Raw genomic sequence first — 18,609 nt, 5'->3', positions numbered from 1 at the left:
AAAAAATGTTTACAGTGTAGGTGATGAGCCCCTGGTCCAGGATGCCTAAAGAGGTGACAGATGCCCCATCCCTGGAACCATGCTGGGTCAAGTTGTTTGAGGCTCTGAGCAGCCTGCTTTTGAAGATGTCCCTGCTGACTGCAGGGGGGCTGGACTGGATGACCTTCAAAAGTCCCTTCTGTGATAAGATGCAGGTGACTGTAAATGCCTTTGCTACATTTACAATTTCAGTGCCACCTCCAGTCTTCAAGGAGAAATTACAGAGCATAGAACTTCAGGAGGAAGAAACAGCCACCCTCTGCTGCGAGCTCTCTCAACCTAATGCTGCAGTGAAGTGGAAGAAGGGTGCCCAGGTGATTTCCTCGAGCTCCAAGTATGAAATCAGGCAGGAGGGAACGGTCCATACTTTGAAGATTCATCACTTAAAACCAGAAGACTCTGGCAAATACACCTGTGACAATGGAAATGAACAAACAACAGCCACCATCACTGTTAAAGGTAGGTTGGTTGGGTTTTTAAGATGACAACATAGGATAGGATAGAATGGAATAGAACAGAATAGAATAGAACAGAATAGAATAGAACAGAACAGAATAGAATAGAACAGAACAGAACTGAACTGAACTAGAATGGAATAGACCAGGTTGGAAAAGACCTCAGAGATCAAGTCCAACTTTATTCCCCTTCCTTAGCTTTATTCCCCTGTCCTTGGCTTCAGATCTACTTTGCTGGCATAAAGCAGCTGAGTCTTTGCTTTCAGAAGTTAAGTCTTGTGGGGTTCTGAGCAATGAGCATGGATGGATGCAAGCACAGTAACTGCTTCCACAGTCCTGGACCCAAGGACCAGTTTCTGCTCACTCAGGAAACCAAAGCTGAAACTAAAATAAGAGTGAGACTTTATTTTTGGATGCTTTGAGCTGTAGTTTCACCTGGGGAAATGGTGCTCCAAGAGTCAGCTGGGCACTCAGCTCCAGCTGATGAGTAAAGGCACCTAAATAATTCTAGTTCCTAGGGTTTTAAAACTAGCTGCAATGTGGCAGTATACCAAATGTTCACAATCTATTTGGGAACAAGTCCTTTGTGGTCCTGGAAATCCACCACTTTAGGTTTTTAAGGGATTTTGGGGTCGAGTTTAAACCAAATCCGGAATGACACCACGAGGCTTGGTGGCACAGCAATGAAACAGCACTTGTTAAACCTCTGATTTACCTTGGTTTAGCTTTGCCAGCAACCTTCACAAAGCCACTCCAGAGCCAGCAAGCTGAAGAGGGTGGCACCGTCACTTTGAGCTGTGAAATCTCAAAAGCAAATGCCAGTGTGCAGTGGAAGAAGGCCGGGGCAGTGCTGCGACCCAGCAACAAGTACAAGATGCATCAAGCTGGATCGGTGGCTGAGCTGACAATTCACAACCTGAGTGCAGCTGATGCTGGGGAGTATGTGTGTGACACTGGAGACCAGCAAACCACTGCAGCTGTGCTTGTGAAAGGTGGGGCTTGGCGTGGGGAATGGCTCTAGAGAGCTCGGTACAGCGGTAGGGGCACAGGGTTAAGTAATTTGATAGCTGGACATTGTCCTGTGCCCAAACTGAGTCACAGGCATCTCAGATGAGAGTGATTGGGTTCCTCATCACTAGAAGTGTTCAAGGCTGGGTTGGATGGGGCTTTGAGCAGCCTGGTCTAGTGGGAGGTGTCCCTGCCCTTGGTGGGGTGTTGGAACTCGATGATCTTTAGGGTCCCTTCCAACCCAAGCCATCCTGTGATCCCCCACGTGGGCACACACAGAGATCCATTATGCATCTGTACAAACCTAACCTGTTGCTGCCTGCCTGTGTTAATGCTTGGCACTGCTGGTAATTCTTTCAAATTCTCTATCACTGTGGAGAAAGAGCATAAAGAAATGTGTAACCCAGGAAGCATCACTTGAAGGTAGATACCCAATTCTTCTTGTCCTTTCCATAAAGAGCCACCAGCAACCATTGTGGAGATGCTGAAGGATGTCACTTCACATGAAGGAGAAGATGCAGTGTTTGAATGCAGGCTGTCCAAGGAAACAACTCAGGATGCCCAGTGGTTCCTAGGAGATGTTCCCCTACAATCCAATGAAATGAATGAGATCAGAGTCCAAGGGGCACATCACACTTTGATCCTGAGGAAGGTGACGTTAGAAGACTGTGGATCTATCAGTTTCAAAGTCGGGCAGCACACTTCTGTGGCACAGCTAAAGGTGCAAGGTGAGCAACCTCCTAGGAAAAGGGACTGAGGGAGGTACTGGTAAGCACTGTCAAGAGTGCTTTAGGTCCTGGAGAAGTATATTTGGAGGGAGGAGACCTTGGAAATTTGGGGAGATTCTGTTAATATAAATTAGGCATTTAAGAGTTGGATATGTACCTCTGAGCTAGTCATTGCACTCCTTTTTATAGTCCATGGAGTGAAGCAAACAAACATCCTTCAAAGCCCAGCCAACTTGTCCTGAAACTAGCAGCTAAGATAAGTCAGGATCAGTGCTGAAGAACATCAGGAGTATGCTCTGAAGGAAACTTCTACTTAGGATGGGTTTAGAGCATATTTACTCAAAAGAAAAAACCCAAACAAACAAAGTCCAACAACAAACCACCCAAACCAAACACCACCACCTCCCCCCAGACCATCCAGCCTCCCTGAAGAACCTTTCCAGTAAGTTATAGAGGATGATTTTGAAAGCTGGGCCACGTCAATGCCTTCACGTGTTTGCTCCTCTTTGACCTGGTTCAAAGCGTAGCTAGAGGCACCCAGTTCTGGTCTGGTTGCAGCACTGTTGCTATCCTCTTCTCCACAGCTGCTCCAGTTGCCTTTGTAAAGGCACTCCAGAGCTTGGAGCTGCAGGAGGGTGGCACAGCCCATTTGTCCTGTGAGGTGTCCAAGCCTGATGTGCCAGTGGAGTGGAAGAAAGGCACATCCCTGATCCACTCCAGTCAGAAGTGCAGCATCAAGCAGGAGGGGAATGTCCACACCTTGGTCATCCATGACTTGAACCCTGCAGACTCAGGGGAGTACAGCTGCCACACTGCTGATGGGAAGACCACTGCCAGGCTTGAGGTGAAAGGTATGATCTCCTCTTCTGTCAGCATTGGTGAGAGGTGTGTGTGTGCCAATTTTTGGAGCTCTCTAGTTCAAGACAGACATTGAAGTAGTGGAGCAAGTGCAGCAGAAGTCACCAAGCCTGTCATGGGGCTGGAGCACATAAAGTGTAAGGAGAGGTAGGGACAGGTGAATTTGTTCAGCCTGGAGAGAAGGTTGAGGGAAGACCCCACTGATATGTGCAGTTTCTTAATGAAGGTCTGCAGAGGAGGGACAGAGAGACTTTCCATGGTGTGCTCAGCAAACAGATGAGAAAACAAGTGCAAGCTGCAGCAAGAAAAGTGCACCTTAGGAAAAAGGCCCAGACTTTCACAACAAAGGGGTGGTCAGATACTGGGACTAGAACCCAGAGTGGCAGAGGAATCCTTACCCGTGCAAGACCTCTAGAGGTCCCTTCAGCCTTAGTTATTCTGTCACTGATCCCTGCCTGCATGATCTTAAGTTGTGCCTAACATTGCAGGGGTTGTTCACCCTGGAGAAGAGAAGGCTCTGAGAGAGAGAACTTCTTGTAGCTTTTCAGTACTGAAGAGGTCCAGTAAGAAATCTGGAGACAGAGTATTGAGCAGGGCCTGTTGTGACAGGACAAAGGGTGATGCATATAAAAGAGGGAAGATTTAGACTAGAGAGAAGGAAGATTTTTTTACAATGAGGATGACAAAACATTGGCCCAGGTTGCCCAGAGAGATTGTAGATGGCCCATCCCTGGGACCATTCCAGGGCAGGTTGTCTGGGGCTCTGAGCAACCTGTTCTAGTTGCAGATGTCCCTGCTCTGACAGGAGGGTTGGACTTGATGATCTCTGGAGGTTCCTTCCAACCCCTAATATCATCTCCAAATAGAACAGAATAGAATAGAGTTAACCAGGTTGGAAAGACCTTCAAGATCATCCAGTCCAACCTCTCACCCAACACCATCTAATCAACCAAACCATGGCACCAAGCGCCTCATGCAGGCTCCTCCTAAACACCTCCAGTGATGGGGACTTCACCACCTCCCTGGGCAGCACATTCCAATGGCCAATCTCTCTTGCTGGGAAGAACTTCTTCCTCACCTCCAGACTAAACCTCCCCTGGCACAGCTTGAGACTGTGTCCTCTGTGATCCTGTGAACTTTTCTCCCTCCTCCTCCTCCTCTCTTTGGCTTAGGTGTAGACATTCCCACCCCTGGCAGCTCTCCCTAGATAAATGCATCCAGCACTGTGCACGAACTCCCCAAATGGCATTATCAGTACCTTCAAAAGAAAGAAACCCCTCATTTTCTGTTGTTTTTTTAACTTCTGTTTTCCCCTTTGCACCATTCCCCCTCCCCAGCCCTGCCTGTGCTTTTCAAACACTGGCTGAGGAACGAGGAGGTGGACGAGGGGCGCACGGCCGTGCTGCGCTGCGAGCTGACCAAACCCAACGCGCCTGTGGAGTGGAGGAAAGGGGATGTGGTGCTCCAGCCAAGTGACAAGTATGAGATCCACCAGGAGGGGACACAGGTTGAGCTCTTCATCTATGATGTTGAAGCTCAAGATGCTGGTGACTACACCTGCGACTCGGGGGACCAGCAGACCACTGCATCCCTGCAAGTCAAAGGTAGGAGAGGCCTTGCTTGAAGGCAGAGATGTTTGGACTGTGGCTGTTCTCCAGAGGGGTCATAAGGAAGGTTTATCTCTGCATTATCATCAACAACACTATCTGGGTCACAGAGCACTGGAGCAGTGCCCAGAGAGGTTGTGGAGTCTCCTTCTCTGGAGACTTTCCAGCCCCATCTGGATGTGTTCCTGTGTGACCTGGGCTGGATTCTATGGCCCTGCTCTGGCAGGTGGGTTGGACTCCATGATCTCTGGAGGTCCTTTCCAGACCTATCATCCTGTGATCCTCTGAACTGCAGTAAAGGGTTTGGTCATAGAATGGTAGAATAGTCTGAGTTGGAGGAGACCTTTGAAAGTTATCTAGTCCAACCTCCCTGCAGTCAGGTTGCTCAGAGCCCTGTCTAACCTTGCTTTGAATGGCTTCAGAGGTGGGACATCTACCAACCCTTTGGACAACCTGCATTCTTCAAAGAAGAGTTTAATGCCTTTCAAACCAAATTTTATCTCTGCAGTTGCAATTTTGATCTCACTGTGAGAGCTGGGAGCAAAACTGCAGCTGCTGCTAATTGAGGGTATGTACAGGAGCAGAAAACTTGCCTGCTGCCTGACCATGAGGGGCTGGAGAATTTCACCATACCTAGAGCTGGACCTTTTTAGATGGAGCCTGAGCAGCCCAAGGTTTATGGCTTTTTTTTTTTCCCCTAGTAGCTATATTTTTCTTAATAGCTTTATTGTTATTTTTGTATACTGATCTTACAGTTTTATCAATTTTAAAGAAACACAACCATGCTTTTAGATCCTCAGTTTAGTCCCCATAACCTTCTCCTGCTCCAGGTATGTGGTTTCCAGCCACTAAATAAATTCTTCACTGTGGAGGTAGGGAGCCACTGGAGCAGGTTGTCCACAGAAGTTGTGAGTGCACCGTCCCTGGAAGTGTTCAGTGCAAAGGTTTGATGAGGCTTGGAGCAACCTGCTCTAGTGGAAGGTGTCCCTGCCTGTGGCAGGGGGATTTGAACTGGATGACCTTTAAAGTTCCTTCCAACCCAGACCATTCTATGATTCTATGAAACATCCAAATGTTGTGACTGGCACTGTTGTGCCTCTCACTGCTTACACTGAAAGTGCTGTGTATGCCACATGCCACTCCTTAGAGGTCTTCTGGTATTCCTTTATGCTGCAGCAGTGAACTCCACCTCTGTGCCATCATCTGATCCCTGTGAGCGCCTGGCTGTGGCACAACCCAAAGTCCTGCTGTGGGCTTGGCATTGCCACCAGGCTAGCTGTGGTTCAGAAAGATGGGAACTCATGGCAGGGCAAGAGGTGATGGTTTTAACCTAAAATAAGGGAGAGTCAGACTAGCTAGAAGGAAGAAATGTGGTGAAACACTGGCTCAGGTTGCCCATCTCTCTCAGGTCAGACAGGGCTCTGAGCAACCTGATCATGAGGTCTTGGGTGACAGGTTGGACTCGATGATCTTTGAGGTCTTTCCCAGCCTTATTGATTCTATGATTCTATGTCCCTGCTGACTGCAGGGGGATCAGACTAGAGGACCCAAAGCACTCTGTGAACTACCAGGCTGGGGGAGTTGCAAGCGAATTTCTCACCTCTGAGCTCTGTCAGTGATGCAGTTGCTTCTCCACCACAGTACTGCCTGTGCTCTTTAGTGAAGAGCTGAAAAATGTAGAGTCTGAAGAAGGGGGCACAGCTGTCTTGCACTGTGAGATCTCCAAACCCCATGCCCCTGTTGAGTGGAGAAAAGGAGGGGTGGTCATTCAGCCCAGTGACAAGTACGAGATGAAGCTGAGAGGCCACGTTGCTGAGCTGATCATCCATGGTGTAGAGCCTGATGACTGTGGGGATTATACCTGTAGCACTGGATTTGAGATCACCACAGGTTCTGTGTATGTGCAAGGTAAGGTGAAGGGTGCTGGAAACGCTGTGGTTTTTCTGCCTGGATCTCTCCTTCCAAGAGTCTTTGACAGTAACTGGCCAAACTTCTCTCAGGTACAAGCAGGGGAAAGTCCATTCATTCCTTTCCTGTTTTCAGTGATCCAGGCTGAGCTTGGACCAATGTTTATAGGCTAAGGTAGTTCACAGTACTCTCCATGCTGTGTACCACAGCAGGAGGTGGTACTGCTGTAAAACTCTTTGCTTGGAAGTGGCTGTAAAAAAAATACTGAAAATCTTGAGGCTAGTGCTGATTACAACTTCTAGCCCTGATGAACTTCTTACTGCTCTTTTAAAGCACCCCGAGTAAATGTTCATTTCCTGAGCTACTACTCTGCCTTGCACCTCATCCACCCTCAGTGCAGATGGTTGCAACACACAAGGAGAGCCAGTCATGACCTGGCCATGGAGCAGAGTTTCCTCCCAGTGAAGGTGTTTGCAGACACAGACACTGCACTTGGAAGCAGGTGAAGGCTGAAGGGTGATTTCTTAATCCCTCAAAGAGATTTACAGCTGGTTTTTCCCCCCACCCCCCTCTGGAACACCATGGGAAGTTTAACTCTCCCAGGCAACATTCCCTGTTGGTCAGGCTAGCTCTGCAGGAAGCAACATGTGTGTGTTTTTGCTTGTGTTCTCCTTTGGCACCTTCTCTTGCTCTGTTGTGCAGAAGAAGCAGCAGTCATAGTTTGTGGTTTAAAGAACACAGATGTCTTCGTGGGGGAGTCCGCCACGTTCACCTGCGAGCTCTCGCACCCGGGCGTGAGGAACGTGCAGTGGTGGCTCGATGGATCTCCCCTGCACAACAACTTTGTGACTGAAATCTCTGAGCAGGATGGGAGGATCCACACTTTAACCCTAAACGATGTGGCCTGCCATGACTCAGGCACTGTCACCTTCCGAGCTGGCTCCCTAATATCTTCAGCTAAATTATTAGTCAAAGGTATTTTGTGGTTAGAAAGACCCCCGTGGCCACCTCTGGACTTGCTCAGTGCACTAGTGCTTCTGCCTTCCAGGCTACCCTTACTAAATCCCAGCACAGTTCCTCTGTATCCTGCAACCCTCCACTTCTGCCAGTCACCCATGCTTACCCCAGGGGTCTCATTTGTACAACAACCACACTGAGTTTCTGAGTGGTTCGGGTGAGAAAGGGTTGCAGGGTCAGGGCTGCTGCTTTCACCTCTCTTCACCTGACATCTGAGTAGAGCTGAACCTAAGCCACTGTGAGAGCACATGAGTGTTTTTACCCCCTCTTCAGCTGTTTTTCTAATACCACAGCAGCTCAGGCTGCCTGGAGAGGTGGTAGATGCCCCATCCCTGGAAATACTCAAGGTCAGGTTGGATGGAGCTCTGATCAACCTGATCTGCTCAAAGATGTCCCTGCTGGCTGCAGGGAGATTGGACAAGGTGGCAGATAAAGGTCTCTTCCAACCCAAAACATTCTGTGATTGTGTGCCAGCTACCACTGTGCTGCCCCATAGCCAAGCTACCAGCACTGAGCTCATTATGCTCCCAAGATAAGACTTTGAGTTGTTGTGTTGATGGCTCCAGATTTCTTCATGGAAAACAAAGGGTTTGGGGTAGCACAGTGACTAAAGGAGCCTCATTTATTGACTGCCATAACAGTAATGGGCATCACTGCACTAGCAAAGCCTTCTGGTCTGTTGAATAAATGATATTCTTATTTGGTAAGGGTAGCCACATGCTGCAAATAACACTGAGCTCCAGACTTGATCCAGAAAGCTCCCTCACCTCCAGCCTCTTTACAGCCACTGGGGGAAAGCTGCTATTTTTCAGGCTAAAGTAACACTTGTTCCTTGCTTGGAAAAGGGATTTGTCTCTATGGAGAGAGAAAGGGTTAAGAGTTCTTTATTGAAATCTACCCCCAGGCTGTAATTGCCGTGATGGGAATGATCCATAGCACGGAACTGCAGTCAGGGCTTGACGCCTCCTTCTCTGCAGAACGTGTCCCTTGCACAATCAGACAATTTAACTCCCTGCAAATCACTCCTTCCTTGTATCAGAATGAGGCAGCAGCACAGGGTGCAAGCCCCATAAAGCCCACAGCCCTTTCTCTCGGTCTGGAGTTTCACATTTTCAGAGGCAGAAGCTGGTTCTGAGCTCTTCAGGCAAAGAACTGCAGGGCACCTAAAATGTAAATTAAACATAAATGCCTTGTTAGGTGCTCTGCTCAGCTGAATGAAGGGCTCCTGGGTTTTTAGTCCACAGAATTAGAGCATCACTGATGTGGGAAGGGACCTCTGGAGATCATCCAGACCAAGCCCACAGCTCATGCTGGTACCTACATGTGAGGGGAGGTGTTTTGTGCTTCTGCTGAGACATGATTTCTTTGTGTGAACCTGAACCACAGGTAAGCTAGTACGTGGCTAGAATTGGATCAGGAGGAGAGACGTATTTGAATAAAACCCAGTTGCATTGTGCTCAGTAAATTTGAGTAAGAAAGCAAAACACTAGGAAGATTCTAACTGTGAGTCTGGTAACAGCCAAGTTCCTACACTTGATTTTGTCCAGAAATGGAAAAGTAGATCTGTCTTTGAATTAGGCATTTCCATCCATTTAGCTGTCCATGGCTTGCTCTTCATCGAGGAACAAGCTGGCTTTGTCTCTGTTCCATGTGGCCCTTTCTCCTGGTGTATCACTGGATATATTCTAGAATAAGTGAAATCTCATGGCAGATTTTCTTGTTGAGCCTTCACAATGCCATTGCCCTACCTTCACTCATGGCCCACCATGATGGCATCTTCATGCATGGGCAGAGGGGGAAAGAAAAAAGCTTGAAGAAGCTGCCACCTTCTTCTGCTCCCCTTTGGCAGGGTGAGAATTACAGGTTCCAGGGTGGCTACGTGCTGGTTCCTAAGTCCCAAGGAGCTTTCTGCCATTCAGCATGGGTGAATAGGGCCACAAAGGTCTTCACCTAGCAGTGGGAAAGAACAACAGGTCAGTGGAACCTTCTCTGGGACCACGAGGTGACGTTTTGCTGTGAGGAGTACATCTGCATCTTAAAGGGGATGGCAGTGTGGTCCCCACCTGCACAGATACCTTCTTGCTTTCCCAGTCCCTCCATGAGCTGCCATTGATGCCTCCTGTCCATAAACCCACATGCAGACACACAAGGTGGTAGAGGAGCCTCTGAGAGCAGGATCAAGGCTTGCAACAACTTTCCAAAAGACTTACTCAAAGCTCTTTTTGCTTCCCAGGGTCTGAAAGTAGCATCCCAAATCCTCAAGCTGATGCACCAGTTTCAAGGGGACCATTCAGGACAGAGGTCCAGTGTAGTTTGTTCTAGCTGGCTTCTGATCAGAGCACTTCTTTGAAAGCTAAAGACTGGTATCAGCTTTCTCTTACTATCATCTTTTAATGTCCCACTGTAGCCCTATCAGTCTGGGGGGACAGCTGACGTAGTTGTGCTGAGAAAGGTGTTGCAGAGAAACTTCCACTTTCAGACTTCACTGAGATTTTTCTTTTCAGCCTGTGTATCAAGCTGTATGAAGGTGGTCCAAGTGGCTCACAGCTATGGTGCTCTACAGCTGCCTCCTGAGAAGCAGAGCTTGTATTTTCAAAGAGAGACTGGATGCTTAAAAGCAGCCTTGTGGATTTCATCTTCAGTGATGAAGCTTCTATGATCTGCATATCCAGCTGCTCCCAGCATCTTATGGGCTCTCAAACTGAAGTTGCAATTTGATGCTGCATCTCTAGATCAGCTACTGTCAAGGAAATTACACTGTTTCACCCTGGGATATATTTTTGCTGCAGAGGAACACATGGTTAATGAAAGCAACCCTCACAACAGCCCATCCGCTGCATTTCAACACCTCAGACCTGCCCTCCTCTCCTCTGGGAAACAGAAACATTTCACATACAGTGCTTCCTAGTCTAGAGGGTCTCAGCAGTGTTGGGAGGGTAATCAGTCCTGGAGGGAATCTTAGCAGATGTTCTGCAGAGGAGTTCACATTCAGGGCTGTTACAGCTCAAGCCTTACTTGCTGGTGGCTCATTTTCCAGTGTGATAGCTATGCTCTAACGTGTGGGCTTTGCTTCAGTCCTGCTCGGTGCTGCCAGAAGCACAAACTAAACTGCTAACCCCTGGTGTGCCCAGCCATCTTCCTGCTTGCACTGTCACACTGCTTGCTCAACACAGGCCCTGTGCTTGTCAAAAACAGATCTCTAAGTTACCATTTCCATGAGGATCTACTAACGCATGTCCTTCCTGACGTGTTGGTTAACAGATCCGACCATTGAAGTGGTCAGTCCCATGCAGGACATAACTGTTGATGAAGATGGCACAGCAGAGTTCATATGCCAGTATTCTAGGCCAGTGCACGCCATATGGAAGAAAAATGATCAGGAAATACATGCAGATGGGCAGCGAGTGATTATCGATCAGGACTGGAATGTGAGCATGCTAAAAATTAAACCCACGGTCCCAGAAGACTCTGGCATCTATTCTTGTGAAGCTGAAGGCACTCAAGTGATGGCTACCCTTGATGTTCAAGGTGAGGTCTTCCAGCCAAAGAGGAAGACTATGATGGGTTCCAACTAAAAGAGGTGGAAAAAATTCTGGCAGCACTTGACGATAAGAGCCACATCAGATCCCAGCTCTTTGGTGTCCACTCCAGTGCTGCCAAGCGATAAATGGGAGATCATGGGAACTGAATATGAATCTGAGCAGCATTTCACTGGAGGTGGTAGATGTCCCATCCCTGGAAATACTCCAGATCAGGTTGGACAGGGCTCTGAACAACTTGCTCTAACTGAAGATGTCCCTGCTGACTGCAGGGGGATTGCGCTAGATGACCTTTAAAGGTCCTTTCCGACCCACACCGTTCTATGCGTGCATCACTTGCACGTCACACCTCTGCAATGAACTGCAACGTCATTGCAGTGGGATGTGTGCTGCTGAACTGCTGTAAAATCACAGATGCAATGTTAGGACCAAAGGAATGACAAGAGTGGGGTTTGCTGCTACAGAATGCTTTCGATCTCACCATGTGCCTTAACCCCGAACGGAGAGTGTGAAATTCCATCTTGTTCTCATCTAAGCTACAGCAGCCTGGCTTTTGGCTTCTTTCAAGTGCTGATTGCTCAGGAATTGCCTTCTCACTTGGCACCAGCATTTGTGAGGGGCCTGAGAAGCAGTAACAAAATATTAACAATAAGCTTAGAATTTTATACTGATGGTCCTGAGGTTTTGGTTGGTTTGGGTTGGGGTTGGGTTGGGTTTTGGCTGGTTGGTTTGGGTTGGGTTTTGGTTGGTTGGGTTGGGGTTGGTGTGGGTTGGGATTTGGTTGGGTTTTTTGTTGGCTTTTTGTTTCTTTTTGTTCTTCTTTTTTTTGGGGGGGGGGAGGGGTGGTTGTTTGGGGTTTTTTGATTGTTTTGTTTGGGTTATTTTATTGTTGTGACTGATTTTGGGGTTGGAAGTGTTCAAAGTCAAGCTGAGTGGAGCTGTGAGCCACCTGGTAGAGCTGAAGGTGTCTCTGTCCACAGCAGGGGGTTGGACTAGGTGATCTTTCAGGTCCCTTCCAACCCAAACCATTCTATGATTAATTTTTTCCCCTGATGTGTATGGAGTTACCACTTTTTGGCCAGCAGATGAGCAAGAGTTCTGATTTGGTTTCTGAATCTTGGGGTTTTGTTGGACAGTTCCTGCTTAACCAGAAGAGCAGGATGTTATTGGTTATATTTTTCTTACCTCAATAAGCACTTCCCATTTTCACAACTTAAAAAGGTATTAATGAGTAGAGTCTCAGAGCAGCCCAGAGGAGGCACAATTTGCAGCTGACTGCTTTTTTGTAGTTTGGGGCACCAGTGCCAACCAAACTTATGCATTCTCTAGGGATTTACAGACCTTTCATTGCTCTCCACAAGTGTGGCTATTGTAAAATACATCATGTTGGGGTTCTTGTAACTTCTGGTTATTGTTGTTCTTCATGAGGGTGATGAGACAGAGGAATAGGTTGCCCAGGGAGGTGGTGGAAGGCTCATCCCTGGAGGTTTTTGCAGCCAGGCGGATGTGGCTCTGAGCAATATGATTTAGTGTGAGGTGTCCCTGCCCATGTCAAGGGGGTTGGAACTGGATGATCCATTTCTGGGCCCCTCAGTTTAAGAAGGATGTTGAGTTGCTGGAACATGTCCAGAGAAAGGCAACAAAGCTGGGGAGAGGTCTGGAGCACAGCCCTGGGAGGAGAGGCTGAGGGAGCTGGGGTTGCTTAGCCTGCAGAAGAGGAGGCTCAGAGGTGACCTTCTTGCTTTCTACAACTACCTGAAGGGAGGTTGTAGCCAGGTGGGGGTTGGTCTCTTCTCCCAGGCAACCAGCACCAGAACAAGAGGACACAGTCTCAAGCTGTGCCAGGGGAGGTTTAGTCTGGATGTTAGGAAGAAATTCTTCCCAGCAAGAGAGATTGGCCATTGGGATGTGCTGCCCAGGGAGGTGGTGGAGTCACCATCCCTGGAGGTGGTTAGGAAGTGACTGGATGGGGTGCTTGGTGCCATGGTTTAGTTGATTAGATGGTGCTGGGTGATAGGTTGGACTGGATGATCTCTGAGGACTTTTCCAAGCTGGTTCACTCTATTCTATTCTGTCCTTGGGGTCCCTTCCAACCTTGACAATTCTGTGGTATGAAAACTGATGCTGGCCATATTATGATGCTTGTGTAAAGTGTATTTACTCATCCCTGCATTCCCACTTTGTGCATGCAATTTATCCATCTAGCTGCTCTAACACAAATTATATTCCCATGCACCAGCCCCTGACTAATTTTGCATCAGGCTGCTTGCCTGTGTACAAAGCCCATTGATGCATGACTGCAGGCAGATGGAGTGTGTTTGTGGCCACACACAACTGTGGAAAATAAACCTTGTGCATCACCACTGAGCTTTTGTAATACTCCAGCAATTTACTCTTCCAAATATTTGTGATGCCTGTTTGATGATTTTGTTTGTGTGTTTCCAGACTTGTAACCATGCTGTTAACTCAGACCACAGTCGCTGTTGTTTGGCCAGCTGTAATCTTCTCCTGCATTTGCTTTGCATGCAAGACACTGAAATGTCATCATGAGCTACCAGTGGATTCACATCTCCCCAGTTAGGACGCTAATGACACTGCCTGGGAGATGTAAAGGAAATGTTTCCTGCTGTGGCACAGAAGGAATTTGATTTAACTTCAGCTTCCTGAGCCATCCCTTCTCATCAACTGTTGATTCATTTAAAACACCAACATTTTTTCTCCTCTGGCTGTGAAACCAGAAGTCAGGTTTCTGGAGGGAGTCTGGATGAAATGCTGGAGGTCCTAGAGGTTTATATAGGTTTTAAACTATCTCACTACTCAAAATGGTTTGAAATACAGCTTTGTGTTGAAACAAATAGCTAAACCTATGAGCATAGCCCATCACCATCCACACCTTTTCCACTGGCTTTCCAGCAGTGGGAATCAGCCAGTGCACCAAGGCTTGTTAGTATTCAGAGCTGCATGGCCAGACAAATAATGTTGCTCATTGTCCTTCTTTGGTAGCCAAGAACAGCATTGTCCAGGGCTTGGAGAATGTGGAAGCTGTGGAAGGAGGGGAAGCCCTGTTTGAGTGCTACCTTTCCAAGCCTGAGTGCTACAACTACAACTGGCTGATTGATGATGAACCTGCCAAGACTACAGAGAACACTGAGATGGTGTACTTTGAAAATGGCCTCAGGCATATCCTGCTGCTGAAGAACCTGACACCCCGGGATAGCTGCAGGGTGACTTTCACGTGCAGTGATGCGGTGACCTCAGCCTTCTTGACAGTGAAAGGTAACTGAGGAACTTGTGCATGGGATGCCTTGAATTTCTGACTGGAAAGGGCAAACAAAGCAGGAAACAGGAGTGGCAGAGAGGAAAAGTTGCACGTGTTGGTTACTTCTTACTTAAATCTTCTACCCACACCATAAATGGATGACATCTTACCCTTGCCTTTTTATCCTCCTCCATGTGCTATGGAATGGAGATAACATCATCAGCTGGCACTGACTCAGCAGCAAATGAGTTGTGCTGCAAATGAGTTATCCTGCTGAGTTGTGTCTATAGGGATGTCAAGGCTCTAGAGATGAGAGTTAGAATGGCAACAATATTCTGAGTTATGCATTTCATGTTTTTACTGGAGACCACTGTGAGGATCTGAAGTCCCAGAACAACCATTCTCAGTCATCCATGGTGACTCCATTGTAGTGTTCTGCTACTTAGGAAAGAAAGAAAGTCCTTCCTAAGCTGGCATTTGCTGCTGAAGGTTTTGGAAAGTCTCAGTCCCTGCTGATGCCTTCTGTTGTAGTGCCACATGGAACTTCCCTTTTAGTGATCTCCTTGGTCTCCGAGGTCTGGTGGTCCAAAGCATCAACACAAACACTCACAGAATCTCTCTCCTGTGTTTTATTCTCTAACTGAACTTGGAGGTCTCTCCCAAGCAAAACTATTCCACTATTCTAACTGAGGGGGTTTGATTACCTGTCTTTATCCATAGGGTGGCGCCTACAGATCTTGCAGCCCATCAGAGATGTGGAGGTCTCTCCAGGGCAGAGAGCTACATTCAGCTGCGCTCTAAGTGAAGCTGTGCCAGCTAATGAAGTTACCTGGTACAGTAACGATGCTGAGATCCAGTCAGATGAGGACTGGGAGATACAAGCAGATGGAAACAAATACACACTTGTTCTTAAACAAGCCCAGCCACATCATTCTGGAGAGGTGACCTTTGCTTCCAGGGAAGCCATTTCATCAGCCAAGTTATCTGTGATAGGTAAGTGGCCGTTGCTCTGGCCCAGTGGCACTTGAAATCTCAGACCTTGGTACTGAGCTGCAACACTGAGTTTTCTAATCTTTGTGTTGATTCTTTCCTCTTTGCCTTGCATGCCTCAAACTGTTGTTCTTAGACTGAGAAGATGCTGCTGGGCCACTTGTCCTTTGACCAGAAATAGTCCACCTCATCAAAAGAAAATGATTGTGCTGCTTGGGAACATAGCTTAGTGGTGGACTTGGTAGAGTAGGCTTGATGGCTGGACCCAAAGATCTTGAAGGTCTTTTCTAACCTAAATGATTCTACAATTCCAAGCTAAACAACCCCATTTCCCCCCAGCCACTCCTCCCAGGACTTGTGATCTAGACCCTTCACCAGCTTCATTGCTCTTCTTTTGACGTGCTCCGACAAGTTCCTCGATAACAGCTTTGGGTCACTGTTATTCTGCATGGGACAAAGCTGTAGGGGGAAAAAAAATCATGCTAATATGTGACATTAAGTGTGTGAGATGACAGTTGGAAAATGAATGCTTGTCATTAGCAGTGTAGGTCTGGGCAGACAAAGGAGAACTCAGTGGTGCACAGGTATGTCTCACGGTCGTGAGCATGTTCTTGCTCAAGTTTGCAGTGAGATTAGAATCTGTTGTGCTTCCTTCTCGTTGCTTGTAGAAGGCTCTTGGTTGTTTTGGTTGCAAAGCATTATTGCTTATGTCATACATCATGGGACCTCTGTTGTGCCTTCAGCCCACCCTGATCCACCTGAGGAACCAGAAGTTCTAAGTAAGACCAGTCACTCTGTAACTCTGTCTTGGTGCAAGCCGTTGAGCGACGGCGGTTCTGACATCCTAGGCTACAACGTGGAGAGGAAAATCCCAGGTCTTGGCTGGCAGTCCTGCAGCAAGGGCATTGTTCCAAACATGGAGTTTGTGGTGGACAATCTCAGCCCAGGTGAACCCTACAGGTTTCGAGTCTCAGCTGTGAACAAAGTGGGGGCCAGCGAGGCAGTGCACTTCCCTCAGATGGTGCAGCTAGGTGAGAACCAAGAGATGCCCCCAGGGAGGACTGCAAGCGGCTGCAGACCTTGTGTTTCGCATGGCATGCCTGCTTCACCCGTTCCAGGCATCTCCTGGAAGAGTTCACTCTCTACAACGTCTTTCAGTGCTTTGCTGCCCACACAATAGAGGAGAAAGAGCTTGGAAAAGTTGTTCTGGGCTGCCATGGGCAAAACCTGCTGCCTTGTTAGTACTCAGCACTTATTTTCTCCAAACTCCATCAAGCTGCCTTGCAGTCTGCACTGTATCCATGTGTGGTGGGGTCACCACGAGTTCCTTTTCTGGTGGACTTTGGATGGAATGAGTGAAGAGGAGCATGTTGGAATGCATTTGGGGTGACTGAGACCCTGGTGCCAATGCAGTGTGCAGGGCAATGTTGTCTTCTTCACCCATCTTTCCCTCTCATATTATTTGGATCTCTTTTTCCACACACCCCCCCCCCCAAAGAAATACTGGAGGACACAGTTCCTGCTGTCTGTTGGTGAAACTTTGGAAGCTACGGTGGGATGGAGAGCCCCTCCCTCAATCTTTCTTTTCTTGCAGCTCATTCTGTGATAGCTGAGTGCCCAACAAATTCCTTGAGGTGAGTCTCCTCACCTCACTGACATCTGCAGCGGGGCAGATGATGCTCAGGAGTGTGCTGTTTTGGGGAGCTCAGCTGTGTGCTCTTCCATCCCAGTCAACATCTTCTTGTTCAGTGCATTTGTCTTGACTCCATTTTGGGTATGACAGCCATACAAAGTCCTTCCAAAGTCAAGGAGATGCAGAGAATTTTGGCTTTTTAAACTCTTTATTCTTTTTGAGCAAGTGTAAATATTTATTATTATGGATTTATTCTTCCTTTCATGCCTGAGTCAAACACCACTTTTAACTATGGCTTTTCTTTTTGTATTAGTTTCACTCTTTCTTTCTCTTCTTCTCACTTCAGAACCACTTCACCTCTAACCCTTAAGACCTTCTAGAATCTGTAGGACTGCTTGAAAGCTGGTGATGGGTAAATGAAGATCAGCAAACACAGCCAGGAATGCGAAAAATGCAACCACTTTTGCATGCAGATGTGTCGGTGGAGCTGGTTTCACTGCTGGGAGGGCTTGCAAAGTTAGATGTATTCTTTGGAAGTGCAAACTTTGGGTGCTGCCACTTGTTTGGTTGGTTTGGTTGTGGTGGTGGGTTTTTTTTCCCCTTTGGTTGTCTACAACAGCTAAAGAATCTATGAGTGAAGGATGGGATGCTTGGGTATTTGACAGAGTGCTGTCGAGTGCCTTAAAGCCAGATGATGACATGTTCTTTCTGTTAATTGTGGGTTTTTTGGGTAATTGCAGAGCCCTCAGTTACAGTCAGCCATCCCTTGGTGGGAGGATCAGTTGCAGAAGGGGAGGTGGCTCGCTTGGAGTGCAGCTTGTCGAGTGAAACTGAAGAGGGAGTGACGTGGTTCAAAGGAAAAGAGCAAATAAAAGCTGGAGGGAGATACGAGATCCGGTCTGATGGAACAAAGCAGATACTCATTATTCATGCCTTTAAACCTGAAGACCAGGACACATACACCTGCATGGTTTCTCCTGAAGTGAAATCTGTTGCCAGCTTGTCTCTTGAAGGTAGAGAGCTTAATCTTGTGGTGTTAAACCAGTTCTGCTTATGGACATCCAAAGACAGCTCCACAGCTTGGACTGGAATTCATTTTCTTTTACAAGCTGTGTCTGAAGTCCACAGAGAATTGTTGTCTCCCTGGCAGATACTGCTCAGTATGTTTCTGAATCCCTAAAAACTTTGAGCTGCTCAGAGGAGAATTTTTTAAGCCTGATATTTAAGGTGGGATGCAGTTCTTTCTGCATGGCCTTCTGCTGTCTTTTGAGAGGTCTTAAGGGTATCTCCCTTGGTCTTCAGCTGCCACTTGAGGAAGGGAGGGCTTTCTATGTTCTGCATGGTATCTGCTGGCCCCTGCCCTAGACATGCCAGATGGCTTTAGCTCACAGAGCTTAGGAAGCTGGATTTTGTCCCTGTAGTGGGATTAGTGGCCCACACAGGTATCTAGCACTGTTGAGGCACATCAGGATATCATCCCATGCCTCCAGCTCCTTCTCTGCTGAGACCCAGAGCCCTCATAGTTTCTGTACATTCTCTGAGAGCCACATGTGGATGTCCCAGACATC

General features: G+C 47.6%; 1 protein-coding gene across 1 annotated transcript in view; it reads left to right on the top strand.

Moving 5' to 3' along the window:
• OBSCN (obscurin, cytoskeletal calmodulin and titin-interacting RhoGEF) overlaps positions 1-18,609 on the top strand; it is a 142,868-nt gene that overhangs the window by 87,289 nt on the left and 36,970 nt on the right. The window contains exons 57-67 of the mRNA XM_054171381.1: positions 232-498; positions 1,220-1,486; positions 1,961-2,230; positions 2,815-3,081; positions 4,426-4,692; positions 6,337-6,603; positions 7,306-7,578; positions 10,882-11,148; positions 14,163-14,435; positions 15,139-15,411; positions 17,782-18,054. Of these exons, the coding sequence (XP_054027356.1) occupies positions 232-498; positions 1,220-1,486; positions 1,961-2,230; positions 2,815-3,081; positions 4,426-4,692; positions 6,337-6,603; positions 7,306-7,578; positions 10,882-11,148; positions 14,163-14,435; positions 15,139-15,411; positions 17,782-18,054 (2,964 nt within the window). The remainder of the gene's footprint in view (positions 1-231; positions 499-1,219; positions 1,487-1,960; positions 2,231-2,814; positions 3,082-4,425; positions 4,693-6,336; positions 6,604-7,305; positions 7,579-10,881; positions 11,149-14,162; positions 14,436-15,138; positions 15,412-17,781; positions 18,055-18,609) is intronic.

This window comes from Dryobates pubescens, chromosome 21 (genome assembly GCF_014839835.1).
Source record: "Dryobates pubescens isolate bDryPub1 chromosome 21, bDryPub1.pri, whole genome shotgun sequence".
NCBI lineage: Eukaryota > Metazoa > Chordata > Aves > Piciformes > Picidae > Dryobates > Dryobates pubescens.
The sequence above is the reverse complement of the archived record's forward strand: the minus strand, read 5'-3'. Positions and strand labels throughout refer to the sequence as shown.